The sequence below is a fragment of the Rattus rattus genome, chromosome 2 (genome assembly GCF_011064425.1).
Source record: "Rattus rattus isolate New Zealand chromosome 2, Rrattus_CSIRO_v1, whole genome shotgun sequence".
Taxonomy (NCBI): domain Eukaryota; kingdom Metazoa; phylum Chordata; class Mammalia; order Rodentia; family Muridae; genus Rattus; species Rattus rattus.
In genome coordinates, this window is record NC_046155.1 from 67,026,380 (window position 1) to 67,045,946 (window position 19,567).

General features: G+C 43.8%; 1 protein-coding gene across 1 annotated transcript in view; it reads right to left on the reverse strand.

The window, feature by feature from the left end:
• The window catches only part of Dock1 (dedicator of cytokinesis 1), a 499,905-nt gene that overhangs the window by 285,655 nt on the left and 194,683 nt on the right, over window positions 1-19,567 (reverse strand). Inside the window, exons 26-27 of the mRNA XM_032892397.1 lie at window positions 6,600-6,727; window positions 4,429-4,524 (exon numbers count right to left, since the gene is read on the reverse strand). Of these exons, the coding sequence (XP_032748288.1) occupies window positions 4,429-4,524; window positions 6,600-6,727 (224 nt within the window). The remainder of the gene's footprint in view (window positions 1-4,428; window positions 4,525-6,599; window positions 6,728-19,567) is intronic.

The following is a 19,567-nucleotide window of genomic DNA, read 5'->3' on the forward strand; positions in this document are numbered from 1 at the left end:
CTATTCCCAGCGGTAACATATGTAATTAGTGTCTTCCCCTGCAGAAGCATCACAGGCTCTTATAGATGACCTCGGATGCTAGTGAACCCCTTGCCAAGACGGCTACTCTCTTCAAACAGTCTGCACTTATCCATGCCCTACAAGTACCAAACTTTGTCCGTGGCTGAGTCCAGTGAGACAGAGGCACCCATTGTCACTGGGACAATCCAGAATGACTTTCCCCAGCCCTGTGAACTCCCCAGGGGACTCTTTCCTTAGGGGAGGCTCACATCTCTGCCTAAGCGAGTCGGTAAGTTTCAGTCTTCTCGTGTGTACCCGGGCCAAAGAAAACTCTTTAGCCATTGTCCTTACTCAATTACATTTTTTAAAGGACTCATTATCGGAATGTAAGTCCAATCGTTTGAAAGAAGCAAGGAGCCAATGCAGCAAGAGAAGGAAGCTCTCTGCGTGTTAATCATTATTCTCTGGCGTAGCCCAAGGAAGACACATGTGTGTGGCTCCTGGTCATACCAAACGGCTGATCTGGCCACCTCTGTAGAAAATCACTACCCCAGCATAATATCCCACATATGAGGTAGGAATGCTATATTCTGGGAGTCCTGACTGACTTCCAAGACAAAGAGACAAATACAGTGAATGTAAGTCAGACCCAATGCAAAACTGAGTATGACTCTCAGGGTGACTTGTACCCTGCCACCTGTTTCCTGTGGATGTGGCCACTGATGTGCAAGGACAGATCCATCCTGCATACCTGCTTTCTTGATACTTAAGGGTTCGTCTTAAAGAACTTCTAAGTGGAGCGGAGATTAAAGAGTCATTTTAATTCAATGGTAAGGTCAGAGCATAGCCTGTTTTCAGTATTTATATGTTCTCCATCCCACGGCTGCCAAGTGGAGGTGCTTTGCTTATATTTTATTCGTTAACTTACAGATTTATCTTCATGATGACATTTAGGATCAAGAAATATTTTCTCGTGTATGAAAAGCATCCCCGTGGTCACTTCAAGTGGAATATATGGTAAACAAATGCCACAGGACAGAGTGCAAAGCAGAGTTTATATAAAAACACCACACTTGTGGATAAAGGTTGCTGTACACTGTCTGTGACAGCCTGTCCACTTCTGTGTGAGCTTGCCCACTCCTAACTCAGTATAAAGCAGACAGAAACTGAATACCTAATAAACCCGCACCCAATGGAAAAAGCAAACCCATTCCCAGTACTAACTTTGACAATGTCACAGAATAAGTTTTCTAATGAAACACATCTACTCAGAATGTTTTTTTAATAACTTCTATTTTTAAAAAAAAATCCGTTTTGAGCAATCAGTTATAACTTTCCAGCTGATTCATAGTTATACAATTTCCACTACAGTTATGCAAAGTGAGTAGCCCAAGAAGATGGAAACCTCTGGGGCACAATGGAATGGCACAGCTCACGCACAACAGATCTGTAAACCATTTTCTGCTCTGTTTCCACCCTAGAGGACCCACTGATGAGGTTTTTGTCCCCCTTGTCAGGGAGCTTTTGTGAAGATTCCCCTCTAATCTAAATTCACAAAGCAACAGGGTAGCATTAACTTAATGCATATATCCCCAGCTGGTGCAGACTGTAACGCCAAGGTGACACAGTCAGAAGTTCTGACTCTCACTGCTCTGTAGACAACAGAGAGGAGACTTGGGGATGGCAGATGACTGACAGACACATTTGTCAATAATTCATCTTAAATGGCCAATATCCTTCCTGATCTATCTTGACACTTTCATCACTTATTAAATAATTACAGCTCATCCACGTTTCCTTTTGTGATTTCTTCCATGAGAGCTTGGTTTTCTAGAACGAATTCAAAAGAAGTCTTTGATTCTTTTTTTATAAATATCTGAGACGCTCAGAACTGGGAGAAGTTGGCTTAAGACCTCAATCCCCCTTTGACTTCTGGAGACTTCTGCTGAAGTCGGGAGTATGGGAAATGGACTTAGATGTGCAGTTTCCCAGGCTTACTCCCAGACAGTGTCTTGCACCTCTGACACCTACTTCATGTGGATGTGGTACAGACGGGAAAGCCTAGAGGAGGTCCTTACTTCATAGCCACCTTAAGAATATTGAAGAGTTCATTTCAAGGGATCGCTATGTGGTCCTTAGAACAGAAGGGCTTCTCCAAGCTTGGACACTAATCAATCACGAAACTCAGCATCTGGATTTTGCCTGCAGAAGACTGTGGAATCTGTCTTATGGAAAGGAAGCAAGGTAAGGATAGAAGAGGACTTATTTTGCAAGGCGGCTGCCTCTATGTCGGGCAGAAACCAGAAAGACTCTTTCATGCACTGATGCTTGCTGGCACGGGCCACAGCAATCAGCATTCCACCTTGGTCTCACAGCAGAGGAAGAGACAAGCTGGCACTAGAACTAGGAACCACAAACATACTGGGCGTCCAATGTTCTGTGGTTGATTGGGCAGTGGGGTGAGGTGGAAGGAGCCACAAACAAGAATATTCCAAGACATTAGTTAGTGCCCAGTTCAATCAAGTGGCCGACAACAACTTCTGTGGTTGTCACTGGTACTCAGGGAAAACCTTCCAAAGAGCCCTGGACCCCATACTCTGAGCGCCACACTCACTATACTCTTCCCTTTATCATGCTTTGAGTACTTTCATACAATCACTCACAGCCAAATTAACATGTGTGAATTTGCATAAGCTTCCTCTCTATGCCCCTCTCCCATGTTGAGTTGCCAGTCAGGGATGCACGAAGAGATTACAGCTCTCTTGGTAGACACCTTCACTACAAGAATGAGGCTAAGTTAACTATCCAACTAGCCAGAGGGGAAAAGGGCTATATATCCTTAACTAAAGGTAGGACCACGTTCTCTAAACAGAAACAGAACTGTTGTTCCCTTAACCAGACACAACAGTACTGCCTTGCTAACCAGAAACAGAAAACTGGCTCCCTCCCAAATGGGACACTTTCCCTCCACCTTAAACAGAGACAAGGTTACTGTGGGACCCTGTCCAGATGCTTAAGCTCCAGCAGGTTCTGAAAGCCCCTGAGCGCTGCCATGTCAGCATCAGCCTTGCGTCTAACTTATTCTAAGAAGGACTGTAGCAGAACAGCGTGATGCTTACTTTGGCTGCAAGCCACACTCCATCCATTCTACCAGGACGTACTTTCCCAGTTCCCATGAAAGCGTGTATGAAGTACACCAGAGCCTGATTGCAGGAGAACTCCCAGGCACACTGGAGCCTACCCCTATCTTGTTTATGGGGTTCTTTCTTCAGTGACTGGTAACACACAGCGATGTTTCCAGTTCCTGAGAAAGGCACGGTAAAAAGACATCAAGAGTGCAATGCTGGAAAAGCCAACTTAAATGACAGCCAATTCACACGGAAGCCTGTTATTTTCTAATTCATCCCTATGAGAGCCCAAACTTAAATGATATATCCCTAGTCAAGGGAAATCTGAAGAAGGCACGGTCTTCAAGTCAGACACAAAACAAAATGCACAGTTGCTCTTCATAAAAATATGCCCAGTCCGCCTTCTGGGCTACGGTTCACATTCTGAGATACCCGCCTACTTCAGCAGCATGACCCCCTTTGCTGTGAAGCCTACAGACAGGGACACAGCCCAGGTTAGGGTGGCTGTGCGGCCAACACCAGCCTCTTCTCGTGTGTTCTCTCCCTGGATACGTGGAAAGGATCAGGAAGACCAATGTGCTCTTCCTGCTGACAGGAGAGAAGGCTACATATAGAAGCTTTTGTTTTTTCGATTAAGGAAGTTTTTTTGTTTGTTTGTTTTTCCATCGCCTGCGAGGCCATCCAGCAAGGATAGTTAAATTGATGTGCACTTGATACAATAAAGTGGTAATGAGGGTCTCCAGCCAAATGTAACCATTTGGGGGGGGATGAAGATGACAAATTCTGCACACCAGCCACCATGTCAGGGAGTAAAAATGACACTGACCATTGAAATCTGATAGATTGTTCATGAAATAAATCACGTTCCACAAGTAATGACCCATTGTGAGAGAAACAACTAGATTGCGTTTTAGTGGACAATAAAATTGCTAAAGCAGATTACCTCAATTACTTTTTAAGGTGCTTCATAAAATGTTATCCAAAGTACTTTCAACATAAATACAAAGAAAGAAACCACCAGAAGAGTGAAGTCTTAGAAGAAAATACACATCTTTGATAAAAAGTAAGAATGGTAAGAATCACAGGACCAAGTGTTTCTGTCTCTGACACAGTGGATAGTTTCCTCTTTCGTGACAGATGCTTCTAGAACGATGGAAAATCCAAATAGACTATTTCTTGGTCACATGCTACCTTGAAGAAAGAAAGTTCACATCCCAGTGGACAGGAGGGGAGCAATGTGGCTGGTGTGTGGGGAACATGGCCTTCTCGGAACACAAAGCGTGTGTCTCTGGGCACTTACAATGAGTTCGGAATCCCGCCCCATGGAAATGACCGTCCTGTTCACAGTCCTGAGAAGCTCCTCCATGATGATCTGGACGTGTCTCTGAGTCGGGCCCTGGAGGGAAGAGACACCGATGAGAGCCAAGAGCACAGGCCATCACGGTCCCCCCAGCCCCAAGCACTTGTCACTGAACCCAGCTGCTCTGTAAAGAGTCAATCAATTATAGGCCTTAACAAGATGAAAAATGGTCTTTGTCAAAGGCAAATGCCTTCCCGAAGAAAACTCGAGGCCTTTTATTAATTATAGCCCATTAATGATAATTTGTTACATAATCGTAGCAAATTAATTTAAGCAAACCTTAAAACTAAAAGCAAATCCATTTAAACAATATAATGTTTATGATCCCTGGTGAGACCGCCAATTAGTCTTCCAGAGACGCTTGGCCATCTGTAAATGGAAGGCAGGCAGATAACAACGCCGACTGCTCTGCGTGTCACATCCCGATAACTTAACTGCCGCACAGAACAGAATGTTTTAGTACCAGTGCAGCAAATTATCTAAAATTCACAGTGCCATGGGGAGAATTTATTCCCTTGTTTAATGTGAAATGGGACTGTGGATTCTCTTCCATGCATATGGCTTGTGTAGGCAGGCACCTGAGCAATCTCTGCACAGTCAAAAGCTCTTCCTTGAGGCTGCCCTACAACCTCTTTGGCCTGACTTTTCTCTGAGACATGCAAAGAACCTGGTATGGGAGCCCTGGGCTGGGCCTGAGGAAGACATCCACACCTTGGGCAAGGGCCACGCCACTGATAAAGTTGCCTCATCACCCAGCAAAGGTTGCATCTGATGCTTTGAGCACAAACCATGCAGAATGGGACAGTCAATCATCATTGTCAACTCTACTGGATTAAGGTCTACCCAGGGCTTTAGTGAGGTAAAGCTTTGATTAGCTTTCACAGAGAGGGTAAGACACACTCTGAGTATTGGTGGCAGTAGCTCCTGAGATGGAGTCCTGGACTGAATAAAAGGGGGGAAAGAAGAAAGTCACAGCAACCCACCTCCCTTTTCTGCTTCTAGATTTGCCCAAATGGAAGGAAGTAGCCTCCCGTAGCTACAAATAGACCCGGGCTCAGTCTTCCTGCTCCCCCCAACCCCACTTCAATGTTCTAGACCCCCAGAACTGTGAGCCAAAATTAACTTCACCTCCTTTCGTTGACTCTTATCAGGTCTTTAATGAAAGCAAGAAAAAATGTAATTAATTTAGAGTTAATTAATTAGACTTACTCCTGAAAGGAACAAACAGGAGTGACTGAGTGTGTGTGTGTGTGTGTGTGTGTGTGTGTGTGTGTGTGTGTGTGTGTGTGTGTATGTGTGTACCAGGAAGATGTCCAGGTCATGCAGGAAAGAGTTCAGAACAAGCCCTGTCTACTTAAAATCCTGACTAGAACTGGGAGCACTGACAGGCAGAGGAACCCTAGGCACACTGGAGAAACTTAAGTACACTGGGGAAACCTAGGCACACTGGAGCCCACCCCCAATCCTGCTCATGGGTTCACACTCCACTTAGTGGTAACATACAGAGCTGTTTCTGTCCTTATCCCAGACACACCAGAATAATCAATGACATTACCTAAGTGATACTTTACATGCACAAATGGACACAGTATGCTGGTGATGGGAGAGAGTTGGTCAAACAGTCGTATACCTGCCTGAACCAGATTCAGGGTCCAGAAATAAAAGGCCACTGGAATAAAAACAAGATTTAAATACAAGAGGGAGTTGCAAAGCTCAAATAGCACTAGACACTTCTACCTGTGGGGAGCAGAGCAGAGAGCTGCAGGAAGCGCAGTTGGCTTCATTCGTGTATCACTTAATAAATACAAGCACTATAAAAAAGAAGGGGGACCACCCTGTCAAGCCTTCGGCTGACCTGCAGGATGAGAACTTTGGCCAAGGGAAACATCTTACCAGGAAAACAAAGACTTGATTTCAATTCAGAAAAGTGAATGCTACACTGTAAAAATGACATCCACATAAATAAAAAGAATTCAAAGGTAAAAGTCTACAGAGAAAGGCTGAAAGTGAAGGCCGTTGCTTTTTCAACAAGGCAGTTCTGTTCATAGCATATGTTCAAGGTTTGGCCGACGGCCGGTGAGGCTGGCCACTGTCTGATCTCCATGACTCACCACATCCTTCCGGTATAGCACCTCCAGGATGTTGCTAAGCAGCTGGCAGCACGCCTCCAGATCCTCCTGCCTCTCTAGGTGGTACTTGAGCTGATCCGTCATCATGGGGAGCAGGATCTCTCTGCAGTCTGGATAGAACATAGGAATGTCAGTCAGTGGGAAACACTATGGAATCCCTCAGGTCTGCCAGAAAGCTGTGAGCCCCCTCAAGTGTCTGATTCACGAGCTGTGAATGGAAAGGAACACACACATGGCCAAATGGATTGATGACTAGGAAGTCATTTCCATTGCTATCAATCATTCACAGATGGGTACCTACATACATTTGTGGGTCTCTGTGTAAGCACAAGTCACAAACATGCTTACCACATACAAAAACACATATGCACACCACCCACAGTTGCACATGTGATAGGTTACCTACTAGTGTCTCTTACCTTCAATCCATTGGTTTGCAATATTAAAAAGAGTATACAACCTCCAACAAAAATTAGCCTAACTGCAGATTTCCAGTCTATTCCTAAAGCAAGCAGGCAAGGTACACCCTCTTAAGTGTAGGACCTCAGTCCTGGGATGGGCACAGCCCTTCCTTCTTCAACAAGCTCTGTAGAGTAGGCTGAGAAGGTGGGATGAGAAAACAGAAACCAGGGGCAGAGAAACAGGAATGCGAACATAACCTTGAGGAGTGTAGGACCGGGTCATTGTGGTTTAGTTAGGAAGACAGCAAGAATCAAACATAAACAGCAGAACAACGTGGGCTCAGATTAAGGAGGTAATGACATTCCTAACTGCCTCTTCCGGTTTGGAAATCCTGCTGGATCCTGGCAGCATCCACTTTCCAAAATGGCCTGCCTGTTTACAGCCCCTGTTCTGACACCAGTGCCGCCATCTTTGCCTCCTTTAAGATGCAAAGCAGGTGAACAGAGTGGAGCTTTGCAACAGGAAATAGATGTAGCTGGTTTTCCAGGATTGTACATTTTAGGATTTACGACATTAATGATACATAAAAGCATGTTTTGCATTAATGTTTCCCCAGGGTATTCTTTTTTTTTTTTTTATGGAAGAAAAAAAATCACACAAAGAATGAAAGAGCTCCCTCCACACAATCAGAAACACACTCTGAACTCAAACGCACACACTGAACTTTCCCAAGGACAACAGTTTAATGAGAGCCTGGGAAGTCCCCCATGCATGTATGCACGATGATTAATTGTCACTGTCAACTTGACAGGATTTAGAATCACCTCAACAACACACCTCTGGATTGTCTTTGCGGGTTTCCACAGAGAGCTTTAACTGAGGATGGCAGACTGGCGCTGATTATGGGAGGTGCTGTAGGATGGGGGTGGGGGTCGTCCAGGCATGAATAAAAAGGAAAACATTTGAAAAGCAGCTGAGCAGGGATTTCCTGCCTTTTGCTTGTAATGTGACAGCCAGAGCTGTTCCTGCCACCATGGCTCCCACCCATGGGACAAAGGATCCCTTAGGATGACTCTTGACAGATATTTGGTTGTGGAGATAAACAAACAAACAAAAACCTAGGTAATCCAAAGTGAATACTTGGCTTCCCTGTTGACACCAAATTTTAATAATCAACCTCTGTGCAGATGTAACGCATAAGACAGGCCAGCCCTGCTGGACACTGACACCAGGAGCTGTCTAGAATCCTGCAGAAAGCCAGGGGCAGAGGGGACAGTACAGAGTAAGGGTGCTGTCTGATCAGGGACGTTGTCCCCTTTGTGTCTGGGTCTCCAGTGTCCAGTGTTGGGAAGACTTCATCCTAATTTCCCACTGTCTCACCTATCCCTGCCAATGACCCCATGGAAGAACTGAAGTGTTTCGCTAATAGGACCATGCCCTTTGAGTTAAGAGACATACTCCAACCTCTCAAGGTATGCTGCCACTCAAGAGATAGCACAGATGCAAGAACTTCCCAAAGACAGATTATCCACGGGAAACAGTGCAAGAAAATGACCCCCGGGAGACACTATCAACAACAACCCACCCCAGATGTCTGTCCCATAGACCTTCAATGTTCACACACTATAGCCACCCTCATTAAAGCTACATCTGCTGCCTTGAGCCATATGTAATACCTAATGCAGAACAACCCTCCAGACCAGTACCCCAGAACGCTCCCTTGGAGAACAAGGCCCAAGCCCTGTCAGGCAGATGGCCCTTCCTAGAGAGCACCAATTCAATAACTCCAGCTGAGCCATCCTTAACTTCTGTTGGGAACACATGACTTGACCTCCATGTTCCCAACTCAACACAGAACCAGCCCTGAGCTAGGGTTGTCCATCCAGTTACTATGCATGTGACTGCCACCATTCTGGAGGTCACAGGGATTTCCAAGGTATCTCAGAAGAAAAGGGCAGAGCTGCTAACGCAGATGTTTGCAACCTGTAGGTTTCGAAACTGTTAGGGGTCAAATGACCCTTGACCATCAGAAAACTCGGATATTTACATTATGACTCATAACATTAACAAAATTGCAGTTATGAAGTAGCAATGAAAATGATTTTATGGTCGAGGGTTACCACAACATGAGGAACTGCATTAAAGGACAGTTTTAACTACTGTGCTAAGACATAATGGGTAGAAAGTCTTGTGAAATGGCCAACACTGGCTGGAGAATGGATCTGTCTCTGAATGGTTCAGTGAGAGCTGGGCTTTAGGCTTTGGAACCAAATGTCCCGACCTAAGTCCTATCCTTATAGCCCCCATTTACCTGTTGTGCTGGGAAGGCAGTAGTACACTACACTGTTCTCGTGGCTACCTGAGTGTGCTGGTTCTATGTCAGTATTACCTCAGGGTGAAGAAGGCAATTCTGCACGCTCATCTCAGGCAGAGACATACTGCCCACCATGTTGGGCTCCCTCATGGGAGCCCCACCACTAGGTCTTATCAACTTCAGTTGGCTGTTTTGCACTGTGCCTTATTGAGAAGCAACTCCACTGACAGTTTGGCATGTTTAAAACTATTTTAAGCTGGACTTGTAGCCTCACATCTGTAATCCCAACATTCAGGAGGCTAAGACAAGAGGACAGTTTTGAGTTCATGTCTGCCAGGGCTACTTAATAAGATCCACACTAGCCTGGGTTACATTGTGGTGAGAAAAATGAAACAAAAATATCCAAGAGCAGAACAATTTCCTTCACTCACCTCCCTGAGAAGAAAAAAGTCATTGGCTACGCTTTCTGACAGACGAGTGTCAAGCTGTGCTGGGGAAATAGGGATGAGAATAATGTAGCTGTGAAGACAGAGCGAGATGGTGTTTGAGGCTCTAAAAAAGGGCCCCAGGCCAGCACCACCACCATCACAAAACTACCTCTGCATTCAGCTTCACATCTGAACAGAGATGGACAGATCCACCAGACAGATCAGGAGGTTTGTCGACATCCCTGAGGGCCAGAGGCCATACTGCCCAAACCAGGGATCTGGGGGAAGGCTTCCAAGAATATAATGTGTCTTACAGCATTGCCCACCACTGTGCCATCGGCAACCCACTATGCACCCTCAATGGAAGAAACACAATGTCCCCAGCAACTTTTGGGAGACCAGAGACAGAGGCAAAGGAGTCATGCTCTACACCTCCAGGTCCAAGTTCATGGACCACCAAAATACTGACTGCATTAACTATGCTTCTATGCACTGGATAGTAGACTCCTGAGAGTAGAGTTCCTTACCCAGTAAAAGAAATAATCTTAGCATATAAACCAAGGCTTGAGCGGTGTGTGTGTGTGTGTGTGTGTGTGTGTGTGTGTGTGTGTGTGTGTGTGTGTCTGTGTGTGTGTGTGTCTGTGTGTGTGTGTCTGTGTATGTATCTGCATGCATTTGTATGCGCGTGCATAACTTTCTCTCCCTTAGAGGTCAGTTAATTACTATGGACCACCATATACATGCATTTCACCTGTGAACCATAGCAATTTGCACCTGCTAAGTGGTGAGGAAGGCCTCGCCAGCCACAGCAGCCCAGCCCCATGCTTGGCAGACAGCTGAAAGACAAACACCCTCAACAAGAATGTTTCCATCTTATAGGGGATCTGGTTTTACCGCAGTTTCCAAGCCCGTCTGGACAACAGCAAACAGCTGAACAAGAGGGTGCGCTTGTGTGTTAACTTGCTTTACTCTGCAAGTGCATGCAGATGGTAGGAAGACTAAAACGCAAACAGATCCACTGTCCAGTACTGAACCCAGCCCTTAATGAAGGCTAGCTATTTAAATTATAATTTTTATAATTTGTATTATCGTTGTGCCATTTATATTATGAAAGGGCAGGCTCTTGGAATGAATACTACGCCAGGAAAATTAATGCCTTACAGTGGCCTTAGATTGGATCTACCCACACAGTAGTTATTCTGCTGCCTGTCATCAAAGCACAGAATAATATAAGTATTGTAAAAACTCTTTTATTATTTTGAGACAAGGTGTGTCAATGTAGCCCAGGCTAGACTTCAACTCATAATCCTATCTCGGTTACCGAAATATTGGAGTTATAAGTACATACCACACCCTATTCATCAAACGAACAAACAAGCCTTCAGATTTAATGGGTCTTTTTCTGGCCTGTATTTCAATCTACAGAAGTTAAATGTTCTTAAATGTTAAATCACAGGAGGGGCACAAAAGTACATGCTACATCGTGGATGGACGTACACATCGCAGAAGAAGATATTACCAGCTCTGGTGGCTGTGACAGAAGTCTCCCATGACACAATGGGCATTCCAACTGAGCATATGCAATATCCTTTCACAAAGACAGAATATCATGTCCAGAAAGCCAATAAAACAAAATAAATAGCCTGAGTTCATTCCCGGCACAATTAAAAGAAAGCGTATATTAAAGGAAAAACACATTTATTTTACATGTCTCAAATCAACCATTGACACACAGACTCTGAAAACCTCTAGAATGCCTGCCTGCAAACTGATAGACTCTGATTCACACTGTGAAACTCTATAAAGGCTTTTGATGAGTTCCACCATATACTTAAAGAACAAATAAAATCATAATGCATGCACACACATAGATCTCTTAGAATAGGACAGTTATTTTGGGAAGGAGAGAGAATTAGCAGCACAGGAAAGGGAACAAGAGAGCAATGGGGAAGTAAATATCAGCCAAAATATGTGACATCCTTGGGAAACATATGACTACAAAACTCATTAACTTGTACAATAAACTTAATTGTAATAAAATTAAAAATAAAAACAAGAACTGCTTCTATAGCATGTAAGAGGCCATTCGTTCAATCACAGCACGGAAAATGAAACAAAAGAACATAGAAAACAAAAAGTCAGGCCGGTATGCAGCCAGATTGGTAGAATGCCTGTCTAGCAATCCAGGAGGCCCTGAGTTCAATCTCCAGGACCATAAAGAAACAGATTTGGTGGTTCATGCTTGCCACCCCTGCATTTGTGATGGGAAAGTGGAAGGTCGGAAGGTCAAGGTCACTTGTTCCGTATTGAACTCTTGGCTAGCCTGGGATATGTGAGCTATTGTTTCAAAACAGAACGAGTAGAGCTACCAGCTGCGAAGGTAGGAGACTGGGGCATTGCTGCTAACAGAATAGCAATGTAAGTAACTCCACTCTGAATTAACTAGGTAGAAGAAAAAACTGAATTATATACTTTGAATTGTATGCAAATGTCTCTGAATAAAAATATTATACAATTTGAAGATTAAATGAAAATGGTAATAAAAGCAATTATCAAGTTCAGCAGGCCCCTCTGAAGATCTGGGGTACATCACCTAAAGGCTCCAGGCATCCCATTTTCCTGTCTCCACAATGGCACTACACTTGGTCCCCTCCCAGTTTATCCTGAGAACTAAGGATACCACACCTTAGCTCAGCAGACAGTGAGCAGGAGTTAACACCAGCTCTTACAAAGGACACAGGCAGTCCATACAACGTCTCAAGAAATGTGCACTAAGTCCAGTGCCTCACAGCTGCACAGTCCAGTATGGTGGTCACTAGACATGAAGCTGACTTGGTGCATCCAAAGGGTAGAATTTATTATCGGATTTAATTTGAGTATTATTTGAGACTCTTATCTGTGTATTCCCATATGCTCATATGTATCCCACCCCATTCCTCACTCTCCCCCATCACCCACAATACCTCTCCTTCCTAGCTAAATATCTTCTGTCCTTTTATGGTGAGAATGGTCCCCATAGGCTCCTACATTTGGATGTATGATCCTTGGGTCATGGAACGTTTGGGAAGACTTAGGAAGTTCAGCCTCGTTGGAGTGGGTGTGGCCCTGGGGCATGGGCAGTGAGGTTTTAAAAGCCTGTAACTGGACAGCAAGACAGTGCTTGCTTTATCTATCTATCTATCTATCTATCTATCTATCTATCTATCTATCTATCTATTATCTATCTATTATCTATCTATCATCCATTCCTCTTTCTCTCCCCTTCCCCTCTCCTTCCATCTCCCTCTACCTCTTTCTCCCTGCCTGCCTGCCTGCCTATAGATCAGGATGGACACTCTCAACCCCTCCAGACTTGCCATCACATCACGCTTCCTGCCACAATAATCATGGACTAACCAACTCTCTGAAACTGTAAGCCAGCCTCCAATTAAACGCTTTACTTTATAAGGCTTGCCTTGGTCATGGTGATTCTTCATAGCAATAGAACAAATGACTAAGACACTAAGCACAATTAGCATTTTCCATATGTGCATAGGTATGGGGCATCCATGGACCTGCTAGTGACCACACCCTCAAACAATGTCTCTCTCCAGCAGCTAACAATTTTCAACAGACCCTCAGTAAGGGGTGGGGCCTGGAGAGCATCTCCCCCATTACTAGGAGAACTCTGACTGGCTATTAATACTACAATACCAACCTTCTACATAAGGTGTCTGCACTGGAACAGTAGTGACAGCATTAACTGCATGCTCATTAGACTTGAGGACTGTTCAGCAAGAGGGAATTTTATGCCTAACTCTGTAATTCTGGTCAAAAATCCTTGACTCTGTAGGTAACAGGCCCTAGGCAGACTATTCTATTACTATTCTGCTAAATGGTCATCTTGTCAAACTGCCTTCTAAATGGGTATGTTTACAACCATAGAGCCGGATTTAATTTTAATAAATGAATTGTAAGTTCAGATGTTTAAAAGTGGCGTTTAATCTAGTTACTGCAAACAACTGTTAAGAAAAATAAATCGCATTATACATTGAAGACTAAAGATCCAGGGTCTCAGATGGAGGAAGAATTTAGCATTTAAATTGTGCTATAAGTCACAACACAATGAACTTCTCAGACTCGGCATGGATAAAAGAATATAAAGCGTAGCATTAGTGAGTTTTAGATAGAATTCAGACTGCAATGACATTCTAGATAAAATATATGACTGACTTACATTGCTTCAAACTACATTTGCTGAGGACGAGGGAATTTAAAATGATATCTAAGGCTCATCGTCTACTTCTGTGGAAAGCACAGGCTAAGGATGTAAAAAGGCAAATGAGGAGGAGCCTCTCCAATTCTTCACTTTAATAAATGAAGGTTCACTGTAATGAATGAAGCTGATTCCAGACCACACCCTATCACAGGGCGGGCCCAGGACTTCTTCATATCTGTCAGTACCCACTGGAGGCACTGCAGCAAAAAGCATAGCTGCCATCTTTTATTCTGCCATCTTCAGACACCAAGGAAGGCAACTCAGTCCAGAACCCAGGCCAGGGGAAGGCATTGCTATAGACCCACATTCTATACAAATGGTCATGAGATGATACCCCCTTCCATACGCTGCCTTCTCCAGATTCTGTGATGATCACAGACTCCAATCATCAACATCTGCTCATCTGCAGCTGTGAGGGCCAAAGCCAGGATGATTAATGCTCTGGTAATGGGCACAGAGTAAAAAATATTAATCTTTATAAAAGGTATTCAACAGGCATCATCGGCTTATAAATGTCCAAGCAGAATATCCGTCTATAACCCCATTACAGCTCTACATTAAAATAAGACACAAAAATGAGAATGAATTTGTCCATTTAAAGCACTCATTTTTATGAACACTGAGTAATGTGCTTCTTAATTTTTAGTTCGGTCACATTAAACAAATGATCCATAAAGTGCATTTAATAACCTTGTGTGTGTTGCATAGAACCGAAAGCCAAAATAACACTTTTAATGAGAATTAAACAGTAAGAGCCGTATTAATGGGGAATGCTTGCTATTCATCTTTTATAGACAATCATCTTGTTTCCCTACCATTTAGGAACCCCCGTGCCCGTGTTTCAATATGCTCAAGTGATTTTCCTCCATCTACATGAGTCTTTAAGCAGCAGTGGCTCAAAGACTGTATCTGTCATAGAAGGAGCTGCAGAAGCCATCTACTGATCTCCAGACTGTCCAGATGTAGGAAGCTGGAACATGGTGACAGATACTGCCAGCAACTGTACTGCTAAGCAAAAGCTGAGCTGCCATTAGCCACCACACTCGTAAGTCAGAGAACTTGGTGATGAAAGACCCGTGCCTGTGCACATCTATGTGGGCATATATAAATGCCAAGCACTACGCCATCATCCCCAAAATCATTTTTAAGTAAGAAGTTATGAAGCTTTCAGTACCAAGAGAAGAAATTACCAGCAAGCCACCCTTTAGGAATGTTGTGTGCAGATTTGCAGAACTGAAAATACACAGATATCTAGTCCTACATCTCCATTTCTGACAGCTGGGCAGCACCTCTTAAAGTATTCTGGTCAGGACAGTACCACTTGCCTGTGTGCTAAAAGGATCAGAAATGTGGCAATCTGTGATTCAGCCTTGAGCTACCTAATGCCATGGAATTTTAATTGAGAGGATGACAGAGCAAGTAAGAGGCTTTGGAAATTGGAAAGATGAGCAGGGAGGCATGAAAACTATCAAACAATGGGGAGCAAAACTCAGTGGGCAATGACAATTGCTACCCAGTCTGATGACCAGAATCCCAACCCCAAGGCTCACAAGGTTGAAAGAGAGAACTCATTCTTACAAGTAGTCCACTTGACCCCCACATGCATACTATGGCATGCATGAGTGTACACAAAAAGAAGGATAAATAAATGTAAAGACTACATTTTAAGAGCTGGCCAAATGTATGACTTCTGTGTATGGGCATGAGACCTTGCATAGGAGCAGAAATGTTTATGAACAGCACTGGGTAGTAGGCCCTCTTGACCCTTGAGACTGGAGAAGGACAACAGAAGATTTGAAGTTCTAGTAGAATTGCTGTAAGTATGACGTCTCTTCAGGTAATGGGAAAGAAAAACCAATGGAAAGGCTACAAAATGAGCCCCATGTAAATACACACACAATAAAAATCATAGACGGGAATAGAATGGAAGGAAAAATTGTGTGGAAAATCTGGTCATGTGATAAGTCTACTGTTTAAGTGAAGAAAAGCAGGTCAAAGAGAAGGCCTGTTGATTTGACAAGGAGCCTACAATTCTGCTCCCCTGTGGAAAGAATCTCAACATATAAGAGAAGAAAACAGACACAGCATCCATTGTCTGGAGGCGGTGGGTGGGGCAGTGCATGCTGAACTTTAGGCCTAGAAAGAATCAAGGGATGTAGGGTTGAGGAACTGGTTATATATGAGATAACATATGAGATAAATGGGGACAGCCACTTTTTAGACTGCTCATCCCACATCTACGTACAAGAACAGAAGCAGGAGCCTGCCAGAGGTGAGCTCCAAGTAGAGTCGAAAGAGGCTAATATGCAGATGAATAACACCATAAAGAGCTCATGGTTCTAGTCATCTGCTCATAAACTACAACCCCCATAACTGCTACCCCACAGAAAAAGAAGAGAAATACTATTAAAACTGTGGACATATGAGAACACCACTATGTGGTGAAAAAGAAGAGAAATACTATTAAAACTGTGGACATATGAGAACACCACTATGTGATTTATTCATGCTTAATTTACAGATGTGTTCATTTATCCATTTATTTGTATTTTTTCCTTCCTTCATATAGTGTTGAAGTAAATTCAGCTTTCAGAGCGAATTACTCATGCAGTGGGTGTGAAGCAGTTTAAGGAGTGTGTAGATGATGGATCTGTAACAAGCCAGAGCCTTAATCAGCACCACAGTGCTGGACAGCTCCCAGCCTGGGCCTCTGCTTACATACAGGGCTTCTTATTTAACTCTGACACCCTCATCTGTAAATTGAGTTAATTAGTCTTTTCCAACTCTACATTTTCATGTTTATGACTCTGACGTCTCTCAGAGGAATCAAACTTGCTAACCAAAAGTCCTGAGCACTTGGTAGGTGATCTATAAATTATGGTGGACTTCAAATGGGCATAATTAAGAAACTCCGGTATTCAATAAGCTATTTCTAAAAGTGTGTACCGTTGTAACAAGTGGCCTCTGGACAAACACATATAATGAAAGACACAGAGAGAGACCTACAGAGCAAGGGATGGAAAAGGTATTGGATAACAGATAAAGACTGGAAGTTTCCTTGAGGCATGGGGAGGGGTGGGGGAGTTTGAAAGAGAAAGTAATGTTTATATTCCAGCATTATTTAAAAGCGTTAGTCTTCAGGGTTCGCAGCTGGCAACATTCATTAGAAGTCATCAGCACAGCTATCTAATTAAAGTGTTCCGGAATGCCTTATGAGTGGGACATTAAGTGACTGTGGCAAAATTAGCCCCAACCCCAATTTTTCCTCTGTGCACAACATCTATCAAGTTAATAAAACTACTGGAGAATGGCTCAGGGTTTAAGATTTGGATTTTCACAGTAGAAAAACTCAAGAAATACTGTTTTGATTTGTGGATGGATCAGAGCATTAAAACGATATATTTTATTGCATTCTGAATTAAGCAGTTTCTCCTGTATGAGCTAACACAGCAGAAATTGATGAACAGGGCAGATTTTAGAGATAGATGCTTTCTATTTAGGGGTCTGGCTACTGTGAGGAGGACTCTGAATTCAGTCTTTCCTAATCTCACAGTCCCACTAAGGATGTGGGCATCGCCCGGGGGCTACGAAAGACTGCTATAACTAATGCTTCTGCTATTAGCAAAGAGTTTTACTCCATTTTATCACTGGGAGAATTATTCACCTTGAAAAGAAGAATGAAACACATCACTTAAACTCCCTCGCCCTGCATTTTAAAGAGGCTTCCTATTATTCAAAACCCAGGATACATGAGTTTCCACAGGGCAGGTGAGCCCTGTTGGACAAGGAGTCTGCTCTTAGCTTGACTTTTGTAGCTGTGATAAAAGACTCTGTCAACATGGAACTTGGGAAGAAAGGGCATTTATTTAGATTATACTTTCAGACTACAGACCATCACTGAGGGCTTTGAGGACAGGCACTCAAGGTAGGATTTCTTGCTACCGAGCATTACCCGTGACCAGGGTACCCAGCTAGGATAGGGTCTATCTGCTAAAGGAAAGGACGGAGTGTAAGATAGCCAGGGTCTGTGAGAATGGTTCCCTTCCTACTCCTGCTCACAGCAAGAATGGAATGCAGAAACCAGGAATGCAATAGCCACCAACCAAAGCCCTGCCAAGGAATAACAAGTTTACAACCACCAGGGTATTCAAACCCTACCAAGACCAAGCCTTGCTACTACACTTTAAAACAAATATGGTCATACATGACTCATCCAATCTCACGCTCCCCTCTAAAACCAAACAAGCACAGATACAGGAAAAAGCATGTATCAATCTGTAAAACCAAACTTGTCAATCGCTTAGGTCCCTGTCAGGATGGGAAAATGAAAAAGCTATGTCGGGAAAACGAGGGAACAAGCTTCCCCATGGTCTAGGATCCAGAAAAGCAAGCATGTGTAGACAAGGAGAAAGTTCCAAAAGGAACCTCGGTTTCCTCAAGCCTCCTTGCAAGCACGGGGAGTACTTTTGACGAGGCTACTTGGTGATGCTACCCAGGTGGACCCACTTTATCCCAATTCCCACACCACCAATGTAAAAAAGTCGAGTGGGCATAAATCCTACACTCAGTGTGCCGACGTTTGATTTAATTACACTAGAACTTTTCATTTCTGTAATAGGATTTAAGCTTTAATTTTTCCCAGCTTTTGTCAGATATGTGGGCAACAACATAATCACATGGGAACAAAGCCACAAATGCACAAATTATGAGACGTCGACCTTTCCCTCTCTTTGTATCTTGCTTTGAAAATCTGCTCGCTCCACACTGCAGATGATATTCAAGAGTCGTCATTCTGCACAGCACATAATCTGTTTAGCCAGCTTTCAAGTAGGCAAGTCACATCAGAGACCAGGCTGGGAAGCCATTACCGCCCATTCATTGGCTCTCATGCACAGCATGCTAATGAGTCCAAGGTCCTTCACCTCAGCATAAGGAGCAAAAACAGGACATCCAAGGCAGATGATGGGGGATGGGTGGGGCATGCCAGCATAGACCTAGAGTACATCCTCGGTTGGGAACAATGTCATTCACTGAGTAATTGCTACCTATGCAGCCACTGTACAGTCTGGGATGAGATTCAGAGTCTGCCCGTGAGTTCACTATTGTTGAAGCTGGGTAATGAGGACATAAATACATATGCTAGCCTTCTTTCTACACTTTAATATTCTGGTAATTTCCTCCCTTTTTTCCACATGAAAGTATCCTGAATCCCAAGGCAGGTTCATCCTCCCACATGTGGCTTGACACCGTGAAATCCTTAAGCCAGAACACAATACAACAGAGAAGAAGGCTGGCCTCCAATGTGCCAGTTTCATAGAACACAACCTCCTATGACAACGCATTGTTTGTAGCCCAACAAATGCCCACTGAGAAGATCTTCCCTGTCTGCAAATGGGAGAAGTGGTCAGAGAAAGCGGAAGCAGCCAGTACATCACTAGCCTGGGCCCACAGGAACTTGAGTGTGAGGGTGCACAGCTCGCCATGGTAAAGCGTGGCTGCCATAGTTAGGTGCTGTCAAGTTACCACTCACACACATGCTCACCACGGG